The sequence below is a fragment of the Quercus lobata genome, chromosome 12, assembly GCF_001633185.2.
Source record: "Quercus lobata isolate SW786 chromosome 12, ValleyOak3.0 Primary Assembly, whole genome shotgun sequence".
In the NCBI taxonomy this organism is placed as follows: Eukaryota; Viridiplantae; Streptophyta; class Magnoliopsida; order Fagales; family Fagaceae; genus Quercus; species Quercus lobata.
The window spans coordinates 25,642,658-25,661,172 of record NC_044915.1 but is presented as its reverse complement, the minus strand read 5'-3'; the positions used below and the strand labels follow the sequence as shown (position 1 = coordinate 25,661,172).

The 18,515-nt window shown below is 34.1% G+C and overlaps 1 protein-coding gene across 1 annotated transcript; it reads right to left on the bottom strand.

Moving 5' to 3' along the window:
- Positions 1–284: 284 nt before the first annotated feature.
- Positions 285–18,077, bottom strand: LOC115971491 (DNA topoisomerase 1). Its single transcript, XM_031091445.1, has 22 exons — positions 17,796–18,077; positions 16,284–17,054; positions 15,777–16,198; positions 14,831–15,485; positions 13,987–14,073; positions 12,726–12,772; positions 12,076–12,185; positions 11,873–11,973; positions 11,598–11,690; positions 10,469–10,552; positions 10,191–10,274; positions 8,332–8,400; positions 6,558–6,617; positions 6,383–6,454; positions 6,026–6,133; positions 5,838–5,914; positions 4,779–4,862; positions 4,468–4,576; positions 4,223–4,312; positions 3,228–3,293; positions 3,056–3,151; positions 285–653 (listed from the first exon to the last, which is right to left on the bottom strand). Exons 1-22 carry the CDS (start codon positions 17,907–17,909, stop codon positions 540–542), a joined length of 3,513 nt encoding a protein of 1,170 aa, XP_030947305.1. The 5' UTR covers positions 17,910–18,077; the 3' UTR covers positions 285–539.
- Positions 18,078–18,515: the final 438 nt, after the last annotated feature.

The window sequence follows — 18,515 nt, the reverse complement described above, 5'->3', positions numbered from 1 at the left end:
AATCATAAGAATTTTTGTTCAAGTTCGGTGTCCATAGAAAAGAACATCAAGTGGGGCTTATGGTTTTTATAATTATAAAAGTAAACTTGTACAATTACATTTTTAATAGATGCAAAAATTCTATTGGCCTTACTTTACTGAGAAATGGCACCAGAACGAATCTACAATAAATGGCATAATCTTACAATAAAATTGACTACTGTCACAACTCTGATACACTCTTCTTGCAGTGCGAAAGAATCTCCATATGCCGGAAGTTTATGCACTTCTTTGGTCAGTTCTTGTTTTGGCCAATGAGCTTTAGCTCAAATGACAGTTTCTTCTCCCATAAAAATAGGGAGAAAATGATGTTGTAGGTATAAAATTCAATGAGGTTGTAGGTATAAAATTCACCAAATGCATGTGTAACTTACCATAAAGAAACAAATTTCTTGTTGTGATGGGGTAAGTTACCAATTGCCAACCTAAAGTATTCATAAAAAGTACTCTGAATCATCCAAGAACTTGCACATTTCTTCTATTTACCAAGGCTAGATGGCCTAAAAAGCTTCTTCAAGCTTTGGTTTGTTCTTAGGTCGGCCACTTCGGCTTACATTGTCACCTGACAAGAGCTCCAATGCTTTCTCAATGGTAATGTCTTCTGGCTTCAGATTCTGCACATATTTCAGAACACAGTCCTTTATATTAAATACTGTAAGCCTTACATGGATCATCAATTGAAGTTAATAGAGCCAAGGGGTTGCAAAAAATACATTAATGGAGAACATGAGGAAAAAGGAACTATAGCAAGCTCACACATACTTTAGAAGCATTGTCCTAAAGTTTTTTGGTTTTCAACTCATCATAAGCAAGCAAATATATAAACAGAAGACACAGTACACTTTTACCTTTTTGGTCAGGCAAGTTAAATACGTTATGGTCCTGTCTCAGGTTACTCAGAGTTGGTGCAATCAGTGAGAAATAGAGAGAGAGAGAGGGGGGGGGGGGGGGGAAGGGATAACCAAAGATAAATTGAGCTGATAAATGCAACAACCCTTTTAACAATCTTGATTTGCTATATCAACAAAACATTAAGCGGAATTGACAAAACTAGATTGCCATGAAAACTTCACTCGCTATTAAAGATTGTTTGCAATTTGACCATGTTTGTAACACCACCACAATATTATGCTGACATTGCAAATTTTGCATATATATTGTTCAGATACCTTCTTTTCCTATGTTAAGGCAATTATATTAATAACATAATGTATAAAGATACATAGAGAACAGAGTATACTGGCTATATACCCAAAAGTTCTTACCAAGAGTACAACCAATCTATGTAATTGTACAAATTTGAAGGTCTACTCCCATCCAATACAAGACAGACCCAACAAATTAGGATTTAATGTTCTTGATAGATAGCTCTTGCTCCTCCTACTCCTCTCCACATTTTGCCCCATCAAATAATATGTAACTATATTCCATACTCTATTTCTGAAAGAGTTGCATCTTCATTGCCAATATTGAACATAACCCATTTAACTCCAAATACTACAAATACAATATCCCGTTAGCTCCATGGCAATTGGACAATGAAGTAGCAAATGATCAACATGAATATCTGTTTGTAAATACAACACCAACTCACAATAAAAATCCTCCAATTCCAATCTTACTGCACCCCACCGATAACTTCCATGTAATTAAAACACCATGGCATCTTTATTTGCATTGCAGCTAGCTGGAATGTCTCAAGAAATAAAGATGATAGATTACTTTGGGCACACCACGTATCATGCCAAAATCTAACTGTAGTGTCATCCCAATCCATCCAACAAAATCTAGAAAATGATCCCACCTTACTCTGATTGCCTTCCAAACTCCCAGTCCATCTATTATTCCTCAGCACAATATGCCCAATATATCATTTAATTCATACTTCATACTTCGTAGCACAAAAAAAGGGGTTTCTATGCTACAACCTCTCTAAATTTTTAAATTTAATCCCTCAAATTATCATGCACCAACAAGTCCATCTCAATATTAATTTCATCTATGTATGTTATGCATGTATTATCCAGTACAACAAAAGGCTTTCTAGCTAGATCCCACTATCTATCTATCCAGTTAGTCTATATGGTGCTTCTGCTTTTCCCATCCACATAACTTTGCCCTACATTAAAAGGATCTATGTTCCCAACCAAGCAGTGCGGGGGGCATAGGGGGAGGAGAAAGGGGGAATGGGGGGTGCCCCTATTGTTTTGATCTGACTGGTTTCTAGGGCATGTAGACAGCCAGATAAAGTGGTGTAATTGTAAGCTAAATGAAAATAGATTCTATATATAATGTGTTATGAACCAAGATAATGTGCTCGATAAATTGTTATTTGAATTAGAAATATTTAAATTTAGGCTTAGTGATAGATCTTTATCTGAATAAGGTAATAGTAGATTAGTACTATTATTTGCTTGTATTCAAATTGATCCCTATGTTTTAGGATAGGATTAGTTTCTGTATTTTAGGATTTGTTGATGAGGTAATCCCATCCTTGACTATTTATGTACGTGAATGGATTAATAAGAATTAAGCAGAAAATTAACCAAAAATGTCTATTTCCTCTCTCAAATTCAAGAGATTAGTCATCTCCAATTGACCATCTTTTATATTCAGTAACTTATCCCAGTTCACAACATAATGGCCAACTGTAAATTAAGAAACCAAAATTTTGCTAAATTTGTCAAGCTCTTAACCATCTGATATATAAATTCTCCAGATCCAATATGTAAACCTTTTTTGTCATCTTAACCACGTTTGCTGCATGCCTTGACATATTCTTAGGTAGGGTATTATCTTTTGCATGCTAAATCCCACTTTCACGTTTTCCATATATAAAGTGCTCATACGTCCTATGTTGTCACCAATAACTACAACATGAACCAGCAACAATGCTTTGAACTACATAGAGACAGAAATTGCCAAGGAGCAACTAAGTTTTTTTTTTTTTTTTTTGGGTGGATAATTCTGAATGACTGTCATTTAACAGCACAATTGTCAACAAATAGTCATGTACCTTGGGGACTGTAGCATTTGTGCGTCGATGTCTAATTTTCAATCCAGGTTTTGTAAGCTTTAAGATCACCGGTTGGCCATCCTTTGGATGGTTTCCCTAAGAAGTTAAAATGAATGAGTTCAGTAATAAGTAAAAATGAAACAAAACTCATTTCAGAAAATGACATGCATACCAATGTAATAGGGTAGCGCAGCAACTCAAGAGCATCTTCAAGGGTAATAGAGTCCACATTCTTTATCTGAAAAGAATAAATTTAGCCTGTTTTAGTATGATAGTTTATAAAATCCAGTTAAAAGTATGTCATTAAGTGCATTGACACAGCAAAAACTAGGGAAAGAAAAGGGACAAATGAATTGGTATTGGTTAGATCAGTGCAGTGATATACAAACATACATACCAAAAATAGCTATTGCAAAAAGGACCATGAAGAATCAGTTCTGCCATATCTGAGACCATTTAATTTTTTTTATTTATAAGAAGACCATTTAATTAATTAAAGTTGGGTGCTGAACAATATATCTATATAAGAGAATCTAATGACAAAATCAGCAAGACAGCAAGGTCACTGAAGCAGATGCTGGAGAAAGAAGCATACACGTGCACGCACCCCCACACATGCAACTATTTCAAAAGGAACATGAATATTCAGTTTTGCCATATCTGAGACCATATAATTTTTATTTTATATTTTATATGAAGACTAATTAATTAAAGTTGGGTGCTAATAATATCCATATAAGAGAATCTAGTGACAAAATTGGGCAAAGACAGCAAGTGAAGTGCATGTTGGAGCTAGGTACATACACATATTACACACACAAACATACATACTATATATATAGACACAGCTATTTCTAAAGGAACATGAATATTCAATTACCATATCTGAGACCATATAATAAATTTTTTATAAGAAGACCATTTAATTAAGTTGGTGCTGAACAATGTATGCATATAAGAGAATCTAGAGAATCTAGATGACAAGATAAGGCAAAGACAGAAAAACAAGCATTGTGCGTGCCTATTGATAGAACCAAAAGGAATGATGATGTTTGCTTGAAACATGAAAGATACAAAGATAACATCTTTAGGATCCACAACAACAAATATTTGCAAAAACCCAGGATTTTTGGTTCCAAAATGTCAACAAAAGAAGAATTTACATACATGCGAAACAGAGGCTCTTTTAGGTACGAATCCCTTCCTGTCTTCACCATGCTGAACATAAAATCCATAAGGACCACTCTTCAAAAGAATCTGAAAAAAGAGAACAATTAATTGTCAATTTATACAAGTAATACAACAATGAAGCAAAACAATATGAAAGATCCAGTGATCACATTCGGAAAAAAAAAAAAAACAAACAAAAAACAAAAACAAAAAAAATATTAAGACCAAAATTTAATGCAAACCTTTTCGCTGGAAACTGGGTTAGTACCCAGCAGTTTTGGCTCCTCAACATTATTGTTTTGAGGAGGAACCTCTTGATCATCATCACCATATAACGTCTTGGCAATATACCTATTCACAGTAACCAAATGCATGATAATAAGGACCTTTTTGCAATCACTACAAAACACTATGGCCAGTATCGATTTCAGTTTTTTTTTTCCCTGGCTGAAGAGTATGGATTTCAGTTGAGAACATATATCAAGCAGCACCTCTATTCTATGCATATAACACGCAATGAAATGAAGCTATTCTCATGCTGTTAAGGACTTACTTGCATCTTGGGTGTTGATCACAACCTATAAAATAGCCAGCACCAAACCTACTTACTTTGAAAATCAAATTTCCTTCCATACAACTGAAACAAATCAAAACAATGATTATATTAAGGTTATAATTGGTGAAGATATCAAATAATACATATCTGTAAGTAGATCATTAAATAACTATTACAGCATCATGTTAAAGACCAGAATAACCAAAACTATCCACGAGAACAAGAAATTATGAAATCATATTTTATGAATTATAACATCAACATGGAAACATTTTCCAAGTGTTACACTGTGGCAAAACGTGCTAGTACTAAATCATTTAGAATTTGGGGGACGCAAAATTTGCCAAGCTCATCACTTGTTTTGATATCTGCTACATGCTTGTTATATTCACCAAGTATCAATCTGGCTATAGATTGAGTGCTTAAATTCAAATTCAACACATGTAACTTTATGGGTCAGATAGATATGAACATCCAGTTAACCAAGATATTTTGCTTCCCAGGTGTAGAATGAGAACATTTTAATCTAAAGGTACCAAAAACTTCTTCAGGGATAAAATAGGAAGTTTAAAACTTTGTGTGTGTGTGCATATCTAGAAATATCAACTACTATCACAACTCTCTTAAGAGAAAATTGGAATGTACAAAATTTTGACATTAAGCTCAATAAATTAGAAATACATTGTCAAGGTTTGACACTGAAATGTGAAATGTGAGGAAATAATCAAAGCAAATGGATTGTATAATCCGATAAAAGGGGAAAATGAGAAAGCAAAATATCGTTTTCCTTTAAAATTAAGCATCAAAGTCCTATACAAACATTCCTTAAGGGAAACGTTAATAACAATAAACCCAATGGTCTCTAGACCAAATGACATCTCCTCCCCCATAAACAAAGGGTGGAATGCGAGTTCACAACTGTATAAGCGTGTGAGTTGTACTACCTAAAACAACAGCAATATAATATTACCCAGTTCAGATAGAGGTCACCTCACCGTTTAATTACTGCACATTTCAATTTCCATTTCCAGAGTAGAAACAGAAGCATATACATACCTGGGACAGGTCCTACTTTTATCAGGGAGAGAATCAAACAAGAAATCCCCAAATTTTTTCTCCAACATTTTCTCCACCTGCAAATATCATACAACTATAGTAGTTGAAAATTCCTGAACATTATGCAAACTTATGCTATCATCTCTGAACAGCACAATCAGAGCCTACTCCAAAGAAAGCAACCATACCTGATGAATATGGACACTATTAGCACGGTCACAATATGAGCTGAATCGTGTCCAATAATCTCTAAGAAGGCCTTTCCATTCAGTCAATCCAGCAGATACATTATCAAGCTAAAGCAAAAGTGAAGAAATTAATTTTAGAAAAAAATTGCATCACAGCTGACAAGTATCCAATCTTGAATCAATCTACATGACGCAGGATTAGACAAGTATATCAAATAATTAACGATCACATGAACATAAGATCACTTCGTAAAGGAGGCTAGTGTGTTTAAAAATTCACGTGGCAACATCAGCCAAAATTAAATCACAAAAGGTAATGAAAAACAGAATATGTAACAAAACAATGAAAAAAATTACCTCACTCTCCATATCAGCAGTGAAACTGTAGTCTGTGACCTCAGAAAAATGGTGACAAAGAAATGCTGACACCTAGATTAGATATAATCAAACAAAATTGGATAATAGAAAAGGTGGTCAAGAGAATCAGAAAATAGACAATGGGAAAGTCTTCAGTGACAAGGCCAGAACATACCATGCGGCCACGAAATTCTGGATACAAGACACGGCTTTTTGTTGTCACATAGTTTCTATCCTGATACCACAGATGAATCAGAAATAAGATCACAACTCAACATCCCAAAAAGAAAGGGGGGAAAATTACTAATAAATTTAGTTAATTTTTCCAAAAAATTGCAGACAACAGATGCATATTTATCAAAGATTATGACTCAATGTCAACAAAGCATGTCTAATGGATGATATTTAAATTAATCCTTTTTTGTTTTGAACTAAATAATGAGTCAATTTGCGCTATCTTACAAAGAATCACTGGTTAAAGCAGAGCGCAATAAATATTTGAAATTATTTATTACGTGATGTGATGTGATGACTCCGACCTACATTTTGCAAGAACTACTAATGTTATAATTGCAGATGATCCTTTCACTCACAAATTGGTGAGGAAGGGAAAAGTGGAGCAAATAAAGGTTCCCTGACTTGGATATTAAAATCATTAAATATCTCAATGGCAAGAGATATTTTGGTCATTTGTGTTTGCTTTATTTGGGGTATCCTGGGTTATGCAAAAGACCATGATTTATGTTGGATTGTTATCCAGGAAGCTTTCATCGCCAAAGGAGTTAACAAATCAGGATGATTGTTCCTTTGTATGTATTGTGGACAATTTAGCGAGAAAAGACCTAAAGAAACTTTGATGGTTTTGAATGTCCTAATCATGTTATCAAACAGTCCTTTTTGAGATCCTTACACGACTGGTTAATTGCCTAGGGTAATATCCCCTCATCAACTTTTTTAGACTTTTTTTAATTTTTGAATTTGAGATTGTACATCTTCAAGAGTGGCTTGATACACATCATGTGTATTTGAACCATCTCCTTGTGCGAACAAATTTTTTTTTACTTATTTAAAATAAGCTCCAAGTAATATTTTTTTTATAGGAAAAAATCTAAGAAAGCCTCCAAGTAATCGTATATACATTGGCATATTGTGTCATCCAATAAACTCAATAATTTGCCTCTAAAAATATAAATTTATTAGAATAGATAATTTAGTGAAGAATGGAAAAGAAAAGATTCATTTATGTGTTGGCTTGCTGGAAAGGGTGATTCACAAGACAAGGTATTGGAGATGTGCAGTCCCTTTGTGTCTTATGTGGATGGTTTGGAAGGAACCCAACTAAAGAGCATTTGAAAATTTAGAGACGTTATTATGGGAGTTGAAGTTATTCATTCTCCGGGTTTACACGAGTGGATGGCTATGTTACCCACCCATCGAGGCATCTTCTTCCTTGTTAGCTTTTATTGATAGTTGTTCTTTCTCTTGATTTATTGCTCTCTTAATATATTTCTTGTAGGCTAAGGGTTCCTTCTCTTTTAATATAATTTCTATTGTTAAATTACCGATTCTCCCAAAATTTTAACATGGTATCAAAGTAAGAGATCCTAAGTTCAATCCCTATCTCCTCCACTCTACCGTCCATTTAAAATCCCACATGTTGGGCCTCACTTATTAAGGAGTCTAAGCTTACACGTGAGGGGAAGTGTTAGAAGTATGTGGTTAAATGATTAAATTTACCATATCCCAATGGGTTAAACTTTTGGAAGAATCGGTAATTTAACATTTATTATTCATTAATAATAATAAATGGAAAAGAAGAAAATACAAAAGCAAGAGGCCCTCCAAAAGGAGCGCCACCCACTAAAACCCAAAGAAACAATTACAACAAAGGTACATGATACATCAATCCCAAGAATATATACAAATGCTATCCAATTTGACACTTATACCTGTAAAACTTTCAGTGTGCTTGCATATGTGGAAGGTCTTCCAATCCCAAGCTCCTCTAACTTCTTAACCTATAAATTTTAAGATTTCAAAGGTTAGAGAGCAAAAGAGAAAGCCAACAAATAACAGAAGTTCAAAAGCAATTTCAAGCCTGCCTCCCTCCCTCCAACCTTGGCACTTGGAAACACATAAACAATTGTGTATACGTGAGGCCACTGAAGCAACTAAATCATCACATGTGGTAACAACTACACCCTTTAGGAGTCAGCAGGACCAATAATAGGTCTATCACAAAAGTTAATAATTAATTACATGTCTTTCAAATATTTCAAATTACATACAAATAGACTGATTACATAGGCAAGACTGTCACTGTTTCCAAATTTGAGTTTGCATAAAGGCTAAAAATATGACCCAAACCAAGGCAGGCACTAGGTTGTTTGAGATTGGATTAGCTGGAAGGTAACTTTATTCAAGCCTGGTTTGAGCTGAGATAAGCCATCCAGCTTCAATTCAAACTCAGCTCCACTGTCATACAAGCCATTAAGGCGCAGATGATCCCATATGTTTGCCAAATACACCAGTCTTGTTGTCGAACACTCATGAAATTGGTTTTCAAGTTTTAAAGAAATAATAATAATAACCAATTTAACAAGTATAGAAAGGCTGATGCAAAAGAAAGTGAATTGGCATCATTGTGTAGAAAAGAGGTTACAAATAATGCAGGTTAGTAAAATTGGTTTCCTCAATATTTTACCATGTTCTTTCTGAATACACAAACGAGTCAAATCATCAAAAATAATTGGAAGTAGAACTTTTCAAGCTGATCTAATAGTGCTCACACTCGGCTCATAAAGGAAGAGGGCTCTAAAGTTGTGCTCAAACTACACTCATTAAAGTTATAAACAAGTTTAAAGGATCCCCAGTCTGAAGCAACCAGAGATTGGAATTAAAAACATGAAAGAAATTACATGACATTTTACAAGCAGCTCAGATAAAGTGGAAGTGGAACAGGATCAGAACGCAATAAGATAGAAAGAGAAACCCATAAAACTATATTTAGAAGACTATGGGTAGATAGATCAAATAAAGGAAAAAAGAACTTTTAGCATTCCAAGAAAACGTGCATACATGGAAAACAATAGTATGATATATCAATACCAATATCTAACACATGGTAATTTTTTCGCTAAAACACAAACTACACCTATTGAGCTTGCTGAATTGTCATTTTTGTCCACCAAGTTACATTTTAGTCCTTAAAGTTTATGTTTGTTGCCAACATTAGTCCTTCCATCCATAAACTCCATTAACTATTTAAAATAAAAGAAATTTACTGGTAAAAAGGTAATAAAATTACATGTTAGTATTAAAAAAAAAGTAATGACTAAACACCTGACTTAAAAAGGTGTAAATTTTATTTTTACCAAAAATAAAATGAAAAAATTGATCAAAAATATTTTTTAATAGTTAACCAAGTTTACGGATGGAAGTCTAAATTGACAAAAAAGATAATTCAGTAAACTTAAAGGTGTAATTTGTATTCTAGCCTAATTTTTTAAAACTTACTTTCAGTGCATAATATATTGATATTGCCCTGCATACATACCAAAACATAAGCAATTTCAATGGTTGTTATTAAATACTTTTACATAAAGAAATTATTAATATTCAACCTTCAGATACAAACACCTTTTTATGGGAATTTCAATTTTGTGAAATTTCTTTTTGTGCATGACAAGATGGAATGTTACATTTGTACGGAAATAGGATCACACACACACACACATAGATATATAGAGAGAGAGAGAGAGATTGTTCTAAAATACTACTAATATAAAGAACGGTGATGATAATGTACCAAGAATCCCTCAGAGTAGCGTGGTGGAGGCTTGGTATAGTGCTGCTTGAGTTCCACTTCATCAAGATATAATCGATCTTCTAGCTACAAAATGCACTAAGTTAATAAAGGCACAATTCAGGGAACAGGTATAAAAAATTACCATCATCAGTATAAATTCAAGAGAGATTTTGATACAAAAACATGGTCAAGTAATATTGCCCTCATGCCTCATGGCCCAACGATATATATATATATATATATATAAACGATATATATATATATATGAGATCCACTACCTTCAATGAATTAAGAATACCAAACGCCTCATCTTGATCATTCTCGACATTTTCTTTACTTCGGACTGCTACAGCTTCCACGTCCTAGAAAATTAAAGAGCAGACAAAAAGGAAAATCTCACAAATAAACTTGTGACAAGGTACAATAAAGCATCATATAAATCACACGCAAGTCAAATGAAAAAAGACAGATAAGGTGATTGAACTTCCATAGCAAAGAAAAAAAAAGTAAATAAAATATAATAATAAGAAGAAATGCAAGCTAAGAGATAGAAATAATGACAATATAAAGTTACTATCAACTTCTTCTTAAACAACTTCAACTATAATTTCTAATCAGAATTAACTACTGAAAACTGATGAAACGTTTATACGCTCCAACATGTGAAAGTAGGGATTGAAGTGGAATAGTGGATATCAAAAATACTAGTGGAAAAGAAACCATCGGCACAATAGCCAAAATTTAAACTTACAACTGAAGAATGATGAGCACTATCATTTTGAATTAGTCAAGCATTTCCAATCATATGAATTACACAGTTATATGAAATACCATGTCTACAAGCATTTGCAGATCCTTGTGCACACATGTATATACGTAGTATTCATTTGCTTCCAGTAGCCCAAATTATGCAGAAATAAATATCAATTCTAAAATATAATTCATCTTGAGTTGACCTACTAGGAAACATGAAATTGTAAAAGGATATTACTTCAAACAATTCATGCAACATTCAATAGTGCATCATAAGAACAGCTGCACAAACAAGAACTGCAAACTTAATAACTATTTCTGTTCATTTTGAAGGATTCCTCATTCCGTCCTTCTGTCGCTTCTTCTTCTTGAAGTTATTCATCACTTCATCATAACTAAAACAATATTAATTTCAGAATATACATGCCAAAGAGCCCTAGTTCAAATGGAAATTCCTCCTTCCATAAAGAATGGGGTGGAGAGCAAGGTCCTTGCTTCAATACCCACTGAGCTCACACACAGAGCAATACAAGACTGGCAAGTAGATGAATTATGACCCACTAATGGGCAACTGCCACACATACAGTTCTACTAAAGACACATTTACAGCTTTGCAGGAATATTGCCATTGCAAGATGGGAGTAATGAGTGCACCTTAAAAACTGACTGATATCCAAGAAAATTAACTCTTGAGCATGCAGATCGGAAAACAAGGGACTTGTCAGCATTTCCAACATCAAGTTGTATCTGTTTGATTAAAAAAAAGTTAGGAAACAGATGATTGTAATTGCATGACAAATACCAAGGAGAAACAACCCTTAATTGAGAACAAATAAGTCCAGTAGGACGTAATGCAATTTCTCTAGTGATTTGTCAAAGAAAATATGGCTTAACTCACTTTGAATGAGAGAAAAAATTTACATTCTCACCTGCTCTATGATAGCAGGTTCCATTTGGCATGCCACTGTCCGAGACCAAATAAGAGTGTATAGCTTCATGGAATCTTCATCAAGCACTCCAATGAGCGTTGCTGAAAGCCAAAGAGAGAAATTTCTCTAGTTAATAGACTACAAACTCAAATTAAAAACCAACCAGATAAAGTTCCATAAAGCCTGAAAATATATTTATTTACATGGTAACCTCCGAATATCAGTGGGTCTAATTGCTTCATGGGCCTCTTGAGCATTCTTCACCTTCTTAAAATATTTGCGTGAATTCCCTGATGCAAACCCTTGTCCATACCTGCACAAAGTATGTTTTTTATGTTAAATGACAAGGAAACACAAGAGATATCATTGCATAAGGAAATGCAATTTTAGCACAAATAGCAGTATAAGAGGAAAAGGGTGGGGAGCAATTCAAGTAAATATTAAGGTAATGACATCTTTGCATCTTGATAAAACTGAAATTATAATTCTTTTCGCAACATTTTTTTTTTTTTTTTGGATAGGTAACAATTTATTTTTCCTCAACAAAAAAGCAACATTTAACTACAACGCCATCATCAGATCATGTATGATAATCAACAAGCATGTCCTTTCAATTATCGTAAACAAACAAGCCCTTCCAATAATAGCAAGCATCCGCCACCAGTTCTAGAACGTGGAAAACATATGTTGTACACAATACAAAATTCCAAAACAAGACAATAACCATAATTTAACAAATACATGCACAAATACATACATCAACAAGCAAATGCAGAATATATAAACTACAAAGAAAAAATGAAAAGAAACAAAAAGAAAGAAAGATGCAAGTGTGGATAACTATATATGTCACCTTTCAATGACCATAGAGCGAATCTCTTGGACAGCTTCATCGGACATCTGAGATAAAAAAGGAAATGTGTTTCACTATACATTGTAAAAGGATCATCTTTACAACAGAGTTTAATAATGTTAGCCAACATGGAACTCTACTGAGCTCATGCAGACATGTCCAGAAGAAATGGTGTAGTATGTCACATCAACAAACATAATGAAGATATTGACATCAATTAAAATATTCTATAAAACTATTAAGAGCATTTAGAATCAATGAGGGTCCTAAGGTAAAGCAGGCAATATACATTAACCAATTTTCATACCCAAATTACTACTTGCAGTGGCAATACTTTCTCTATTACCAGTAAGAAGTAAATGATTTTGCAATTTAATTTTAGAACAATTAGTTATTGCCACTGCCAAATTTAATTTTGAATCAATTGTTTTGTATACATTAACCAATTTTCATACCCAAATCACTACTTGCAGTGGCAATACTTTCTCTACTGCCAGTAAGAAGTATATGATTTTGCAATTTAATTTTAGAACAATTAGTTATTGCCACTACTAAATTTTTTATTTTTTATTTTTTTTGAGGAACATTGCCACTACTAAATTTAATTCAATTGTTTTGTATACATTTTCTTAAGTAGGTTCAAGTAGACTCCCACCTAGAATATCCAATTTTACAACCACACACTACCATCAGTAGAGTTACAATTTTCAAAAACTATTTCTATTATAGAAAGGAAAGATGAAAAAAAAGGTACTAAAAGAAAGAGAGTCTTTAAAAAGAACAAACAGATATTTGAAGAAAAAGAAAATGCACCACAAGCACCATCCAACAACAAATCAAGCTGCATACACAGGGCCTCTAAAACATTTTCCTGTCCTTGATGCATTTTGCCAGGAAATTTGCCTCAATAGCAACAATCCATAAGTCAAAACCAAAGTAACAATCTACAAGTCCTTACGAAGAGGTTATAACAATACCAGCAAAATTAAAACTTACTTATGACTCATGGTACAGGGCCAAAAGCTAACTTACATATATAATTTAATAAATTAAAAATATATATATAGAGAAGAAAAAATGACCTGTCACAAAAGATATTGGAATGCAGCTACAGATACTTTGAATAAAGAAGAAATTCAAAATTAACAAAGAATTCTGAATTCAGCCACCATTAGGCACTGGGACTGGGAGATTACAAAACACTACATTATGCAACAAGCTGCTACATTGAAAATACTCATGCAGCGAACGTGATACCTACATGTAGTCCATCTGTTCTCATGTATGTTATCAGACCAGCTGCCTTACCATCAGATAATTGCACCCCCTCATAAAGTTTCTGTGCAACCTGCATTCACACACACAATGTAAGTCAAAGGCTCAAGAACATATCTTGTCTCATAAAATACTGTTACATGTCAGCAGCAAATGTCAATGCTCAAGCAAAACTGACCTCATTTTTTTTATAAGTATCAATTTTTTTTTTTTTTTTGGGATAATTCAATAGTTGGGGAGGGGGATTTAAATTTTACTTATACTTTACCCCATTTTTCCCCTAAACCTAATACTTTGCCAATAATTTCTCCTAAAATAAGGTTTTTTTAGTGGAATAGAACAAAGTATGTCAAGCCTTGAGCCAAGAGCATCTTCATTCCTACATAAGTAATATAAAATGGTGGAAGTAAGAATCCACTGCTGATCTTGTTCTTCAACTAGCACATTGCTTTTGAGACAGCATTTTAAACGAAACTTTATCAAAGCATTCTTCTGGGTTGCTATAACTAGTATGTAAGATTCAATTATGAAATCAGGAATTAACCATCAATTTAGTTGTTACACATTAATGTATACTTCAATGAATGTATAAGTCTCAGCTAGATCACTTTAACCCAATCTACAACATATGAATGCAATATTTTATTAATATATTTTTCTTTATGATTTTATTATAAAGAAATTAGATTGTATTCATAATATAAAGTTATAAGTGACAAATAAAGCAAATAATTATAAATTCAATTATTAGAATTTGAAAAACATAACATTAAAGAAAAGTTATGAATATGAAATATGGAAACGCAACAAAGACATGAATTCTTCCAAACCTTCATTGTATAATATGCAGAAAAATGTAATTTGTTTGCTGCATCCTGCTGAAGTGTTGATGTTATATATGGTGTAGGAGGGTTTTTCCGCATTTTGCTTTTTTTAGAGCTGACCACTTGAAAATTTTCTGAACTAATCTTCTGTTCAATATTCTTTGCCTCCGTATCAGAGCTGATCGAATACTGATTTAACTTTTGGGAATCATAATGGGTCAACTGTGCTTGAAAAAAACATTCTTTCAGTGAAGAACCCGGTCTATTTATGTTCATCTTCACCTCAACACTCCAATACTCCTGAGGTTTAAATTCATCAATTTCCATTTCCCTGTCACATATAAGAGAAAGTGCAGCAGATTGAACCCGCCCAGCTGACTGGCAACCAGGTAGTTTCCTCCATAATAACGGCGAAATATTAAATCCAATCAAATAATCGAGAGCACGACGTGCAAGATAAGCATGAACCAAGTTTGCATCAATTTCTCTTGGAGTTTGGAGAGCACTTTTAATGGATGTTTCAGTTATTTCATGAAAGACAACCCTTGCTATGCTAAGATCTTCACGTAAAGCATCCTGTTGCTGCAACATCTCAACGATATGCCATGCAATAGCCTCTCCTTCTCGGTCAGGATCTGATGCAAGGATAAGATTTTCTGCTCTGAGGAACAAGGCAACAAGAATAAGAAAATTTAGAAACAGAAAAACAACACTGAGGGAAAAAATTAATAATGAAAACGACTAAATAACAAAGCTCCAATTATTAACATAATAAATCAGCATCAGCAATGATTATGAAAATGACCACCAAAAACGCCTCTCAACTCAGAATTAAACTATTGATTATTAAGTTGATAGGCATGCAAATAGATAATATTCCAGTGCACTTTTATAGTCTTATGGCTTTGCTCTAGGTTAGTTTAAAATGATTGAAGAGGATAAGAAACCATACCCACTTACTGCAACCTTGATGCTCTTCAAATGAGTCCAGGCAGGTGATGGAACCTCCCACACCATACTAAAGTCATCATCAGGCCTCACAGATCCTGATCTTGCAGCCAAGTCTCTTACATGACCATAGCTAGGCAAGACTTCATACATATCACCAAGGTAGCCCTGAATAACCTTAGCCTTTGTAATAGACTCCACCACCACAACAGATTTCCCATCCGGGGGATATAGCTGTTTCAGTGGTCTTTGTCCGAGATGCTTAACTTTGTCTATCTGTTGTGGATTCGGTTTCTGTGGTGACTCATTAGCTGCTTTGACAGATTTCCCGCTTTTACTAGATTTACCATTTTTCTTCTTAGTCTGGAGTTCTCTTGAAGTAGAACTATCAAGCACTTCCACAGCTGTGCTCCCAACTGAATTCTTCTGAAGAACTGAAGTGTTAGTTAAAATATTGCAATGAAATAAAGGACTTAATTTTGATGCTACTACAAATTAGTTAATTGCTAACCTCTAAAGCCTGTGTAGAATTCTGGCTTTTTTTGCTCACACCAGAACTCTTCACTTTAGGTCCTTTTGCTACAACAGCTTTGTCTGAAGCATTTGCAGCAGATTTCCGTACCTTGTTTTTCTTGTTTCTCGACGGCTGCTTCCGTTGTCTGTCAATTTCAGAGTTTTGATTATCATTGTTAACACGGGAAGTTGAAACCTTTGATGACAGTTCCACATCCCCTTTCCCATCTCCAACTAGCAATTCAGTAGAAGTCACCGTGTCAATGTCTTTAGAGGCTGAGATATTAGAATTTGCAGTTGTCTTTCTGCTGTGAGCGGCCAACGCATTTGCCCTCTTCTGATGCTGACTGAACGTCTGGAAGGTATTCCCACCACCCTTTTTTCCCGTAACGCCAGTATTTTCACGTATACTTGTTACTCTCGCATCTTTAGAAGAAAACCTCCGAGCAAAACTTCCACAATTATTAAAACTCCTAAAACCACTAATTAGAGGTCCATAGATTGAAGTATCCAAAGGTGCCATAAAATTAAGGAGCCCAAGTCTTAAGTGGGATGGAACTGTGAAACCAAACCGAGAACAACCAACATGGCTTCTGAAAATATGGAAATCCTTTCCGCCCTTTCCATGGTTGGTTGAGATCATGCAAGATACCTTGACTTTACTACACTTAAGTTGAGAACATTTTCTGTATCCATTGCCATTACTGATGCCAAATGAAGAACATGGTAAATGTGTTCTTGGGGTCTGCTGAAGTCCCCTATACTGCAACTGTGGCACCAATGCAACACACTAATATTAATATTCGCCACATCAAATACAGATAGACATAATAGCATAACATTTATGCATAAAAATCACTGAAAACCTATGCATAAATTTAAGCATGGAAACAATAGCAGCCTTTCATTTCCAAGAAAAATATGCTCAACCCAATGTACTCTGCTAATTTAATTCTCAACAAAAACAATTGAAACTGTGAGTTCAACAGTACTTTCGTATATCACACATCTTCTACACTTCATTCATCAACTAAACAAAACCTACAGAATGCGCGTGTACACAATTCAATCAACTACAAGAATAACAGGATATAATAATAAAGAAACACCGCTTGATAAAACTTAGAGAATGAAGGTTCAAACAACAAAAACAATAGCACCTGTAAATGGTTTTCTGAATACTTTAAAACTTTTCAAAAGACAATAACAGAACTAGACAAAACTAGTTAAAATTTCAAAACAATAATATACGTTTTTTTTTTCCCAATTTTTTTTTTTTTTATATATTTTCTTCTTTTCACTCAAAAATAAAAGGACCCATTTTTATAAAATGGGCAATGAATTTAAATTCTACTTACTTTTCCTTTCTTAAAATCTTTCAACAACTAAACCAAAAAAAAAAAAAAACATAGCAACATAAGTATATATATTGCTAATTTTCTTATTTACAGTTTGTGGGTAACCAAAGAGAAATGTAATTGAAAAGGGAGTGAAGTGAAGAATGGGTAACCTTAGACATGAATGAGTTGAGGCGAAGAAATGAAGGAGTTGAAGGTTTAGAGAATATGGAGGAAGAGACAGTGGCAGTGTTCATCAACAGCGAGCTCCTATGCAGTTGAATCATCGCCACTATTGATTCTTATTTCCTCGACATATTTGGCTTTCTGTGTGTGTGTGTGTGTGAGAGAGAGAGAGAGAGAGAGAGAAAAGATAGAGCAGAGAGGTCGGTGTGGGCTGTGAGGGTTTTGGGTTGAGGGTTTTGGAGTGTGCTAATGTTATACTGTACACACTTATCACTTGCCCAAACAAAATGTTAAGGGCTTTTGGACTGTTAACGTTGTATTTTTGACACATATGTGAAAAATGCGTGAAAATATATGTAATATTATTTAAAAATTGAAAAATATTGCTTAAACCACCCTATCAAATAACACCTTAATGTTTGATTTTTCTACTTTTAATATTGTGGGGGATAAAAGACCAGGAGGTTTATGTCAATGTCTACGTTGGACCAAGGGTCCAATCCAAGGAAAAACTCCTCCTCGATCATGGGAAGAACCCTCCTCAGCATGAATATAGCCGATGGCAAAGGGGGCAACCTGCTACTGGTAGTGACACTCCAAATCATACCATGGAACAAGACAAGTATTAAAGTAGAAAATGACAAAGAATAAAATAGAAATGTCTGAGGGAAAGGCTGTCATTATTGCATTCAATGCCTTGTGCCTGA

Bases quoted from the DNA above. Each gene is read 5' to 3' on its own strand.
- LOC115971491 (XM_031091445.1), bottom strand. From the start codon at position 17,909: ATGATTCAACTGCATAGGAGCTCGCTGTTGATGAACACTGCCACTGTC. The intron at 5,915-6,025 runs GTATGGTTGCTT...TGATATTTGCAG, and splicing joins ATAGTGTCCATATTCATCAG to GTGGAGAAAATGTTGGAGAA. The intron at 654-3,055 runs GTACATGACTAT...AAATATGTGCAG, and splicing joins CAAATGCTACAGTCCCCAAG to AATCTGAAGCCAGAAGACAT.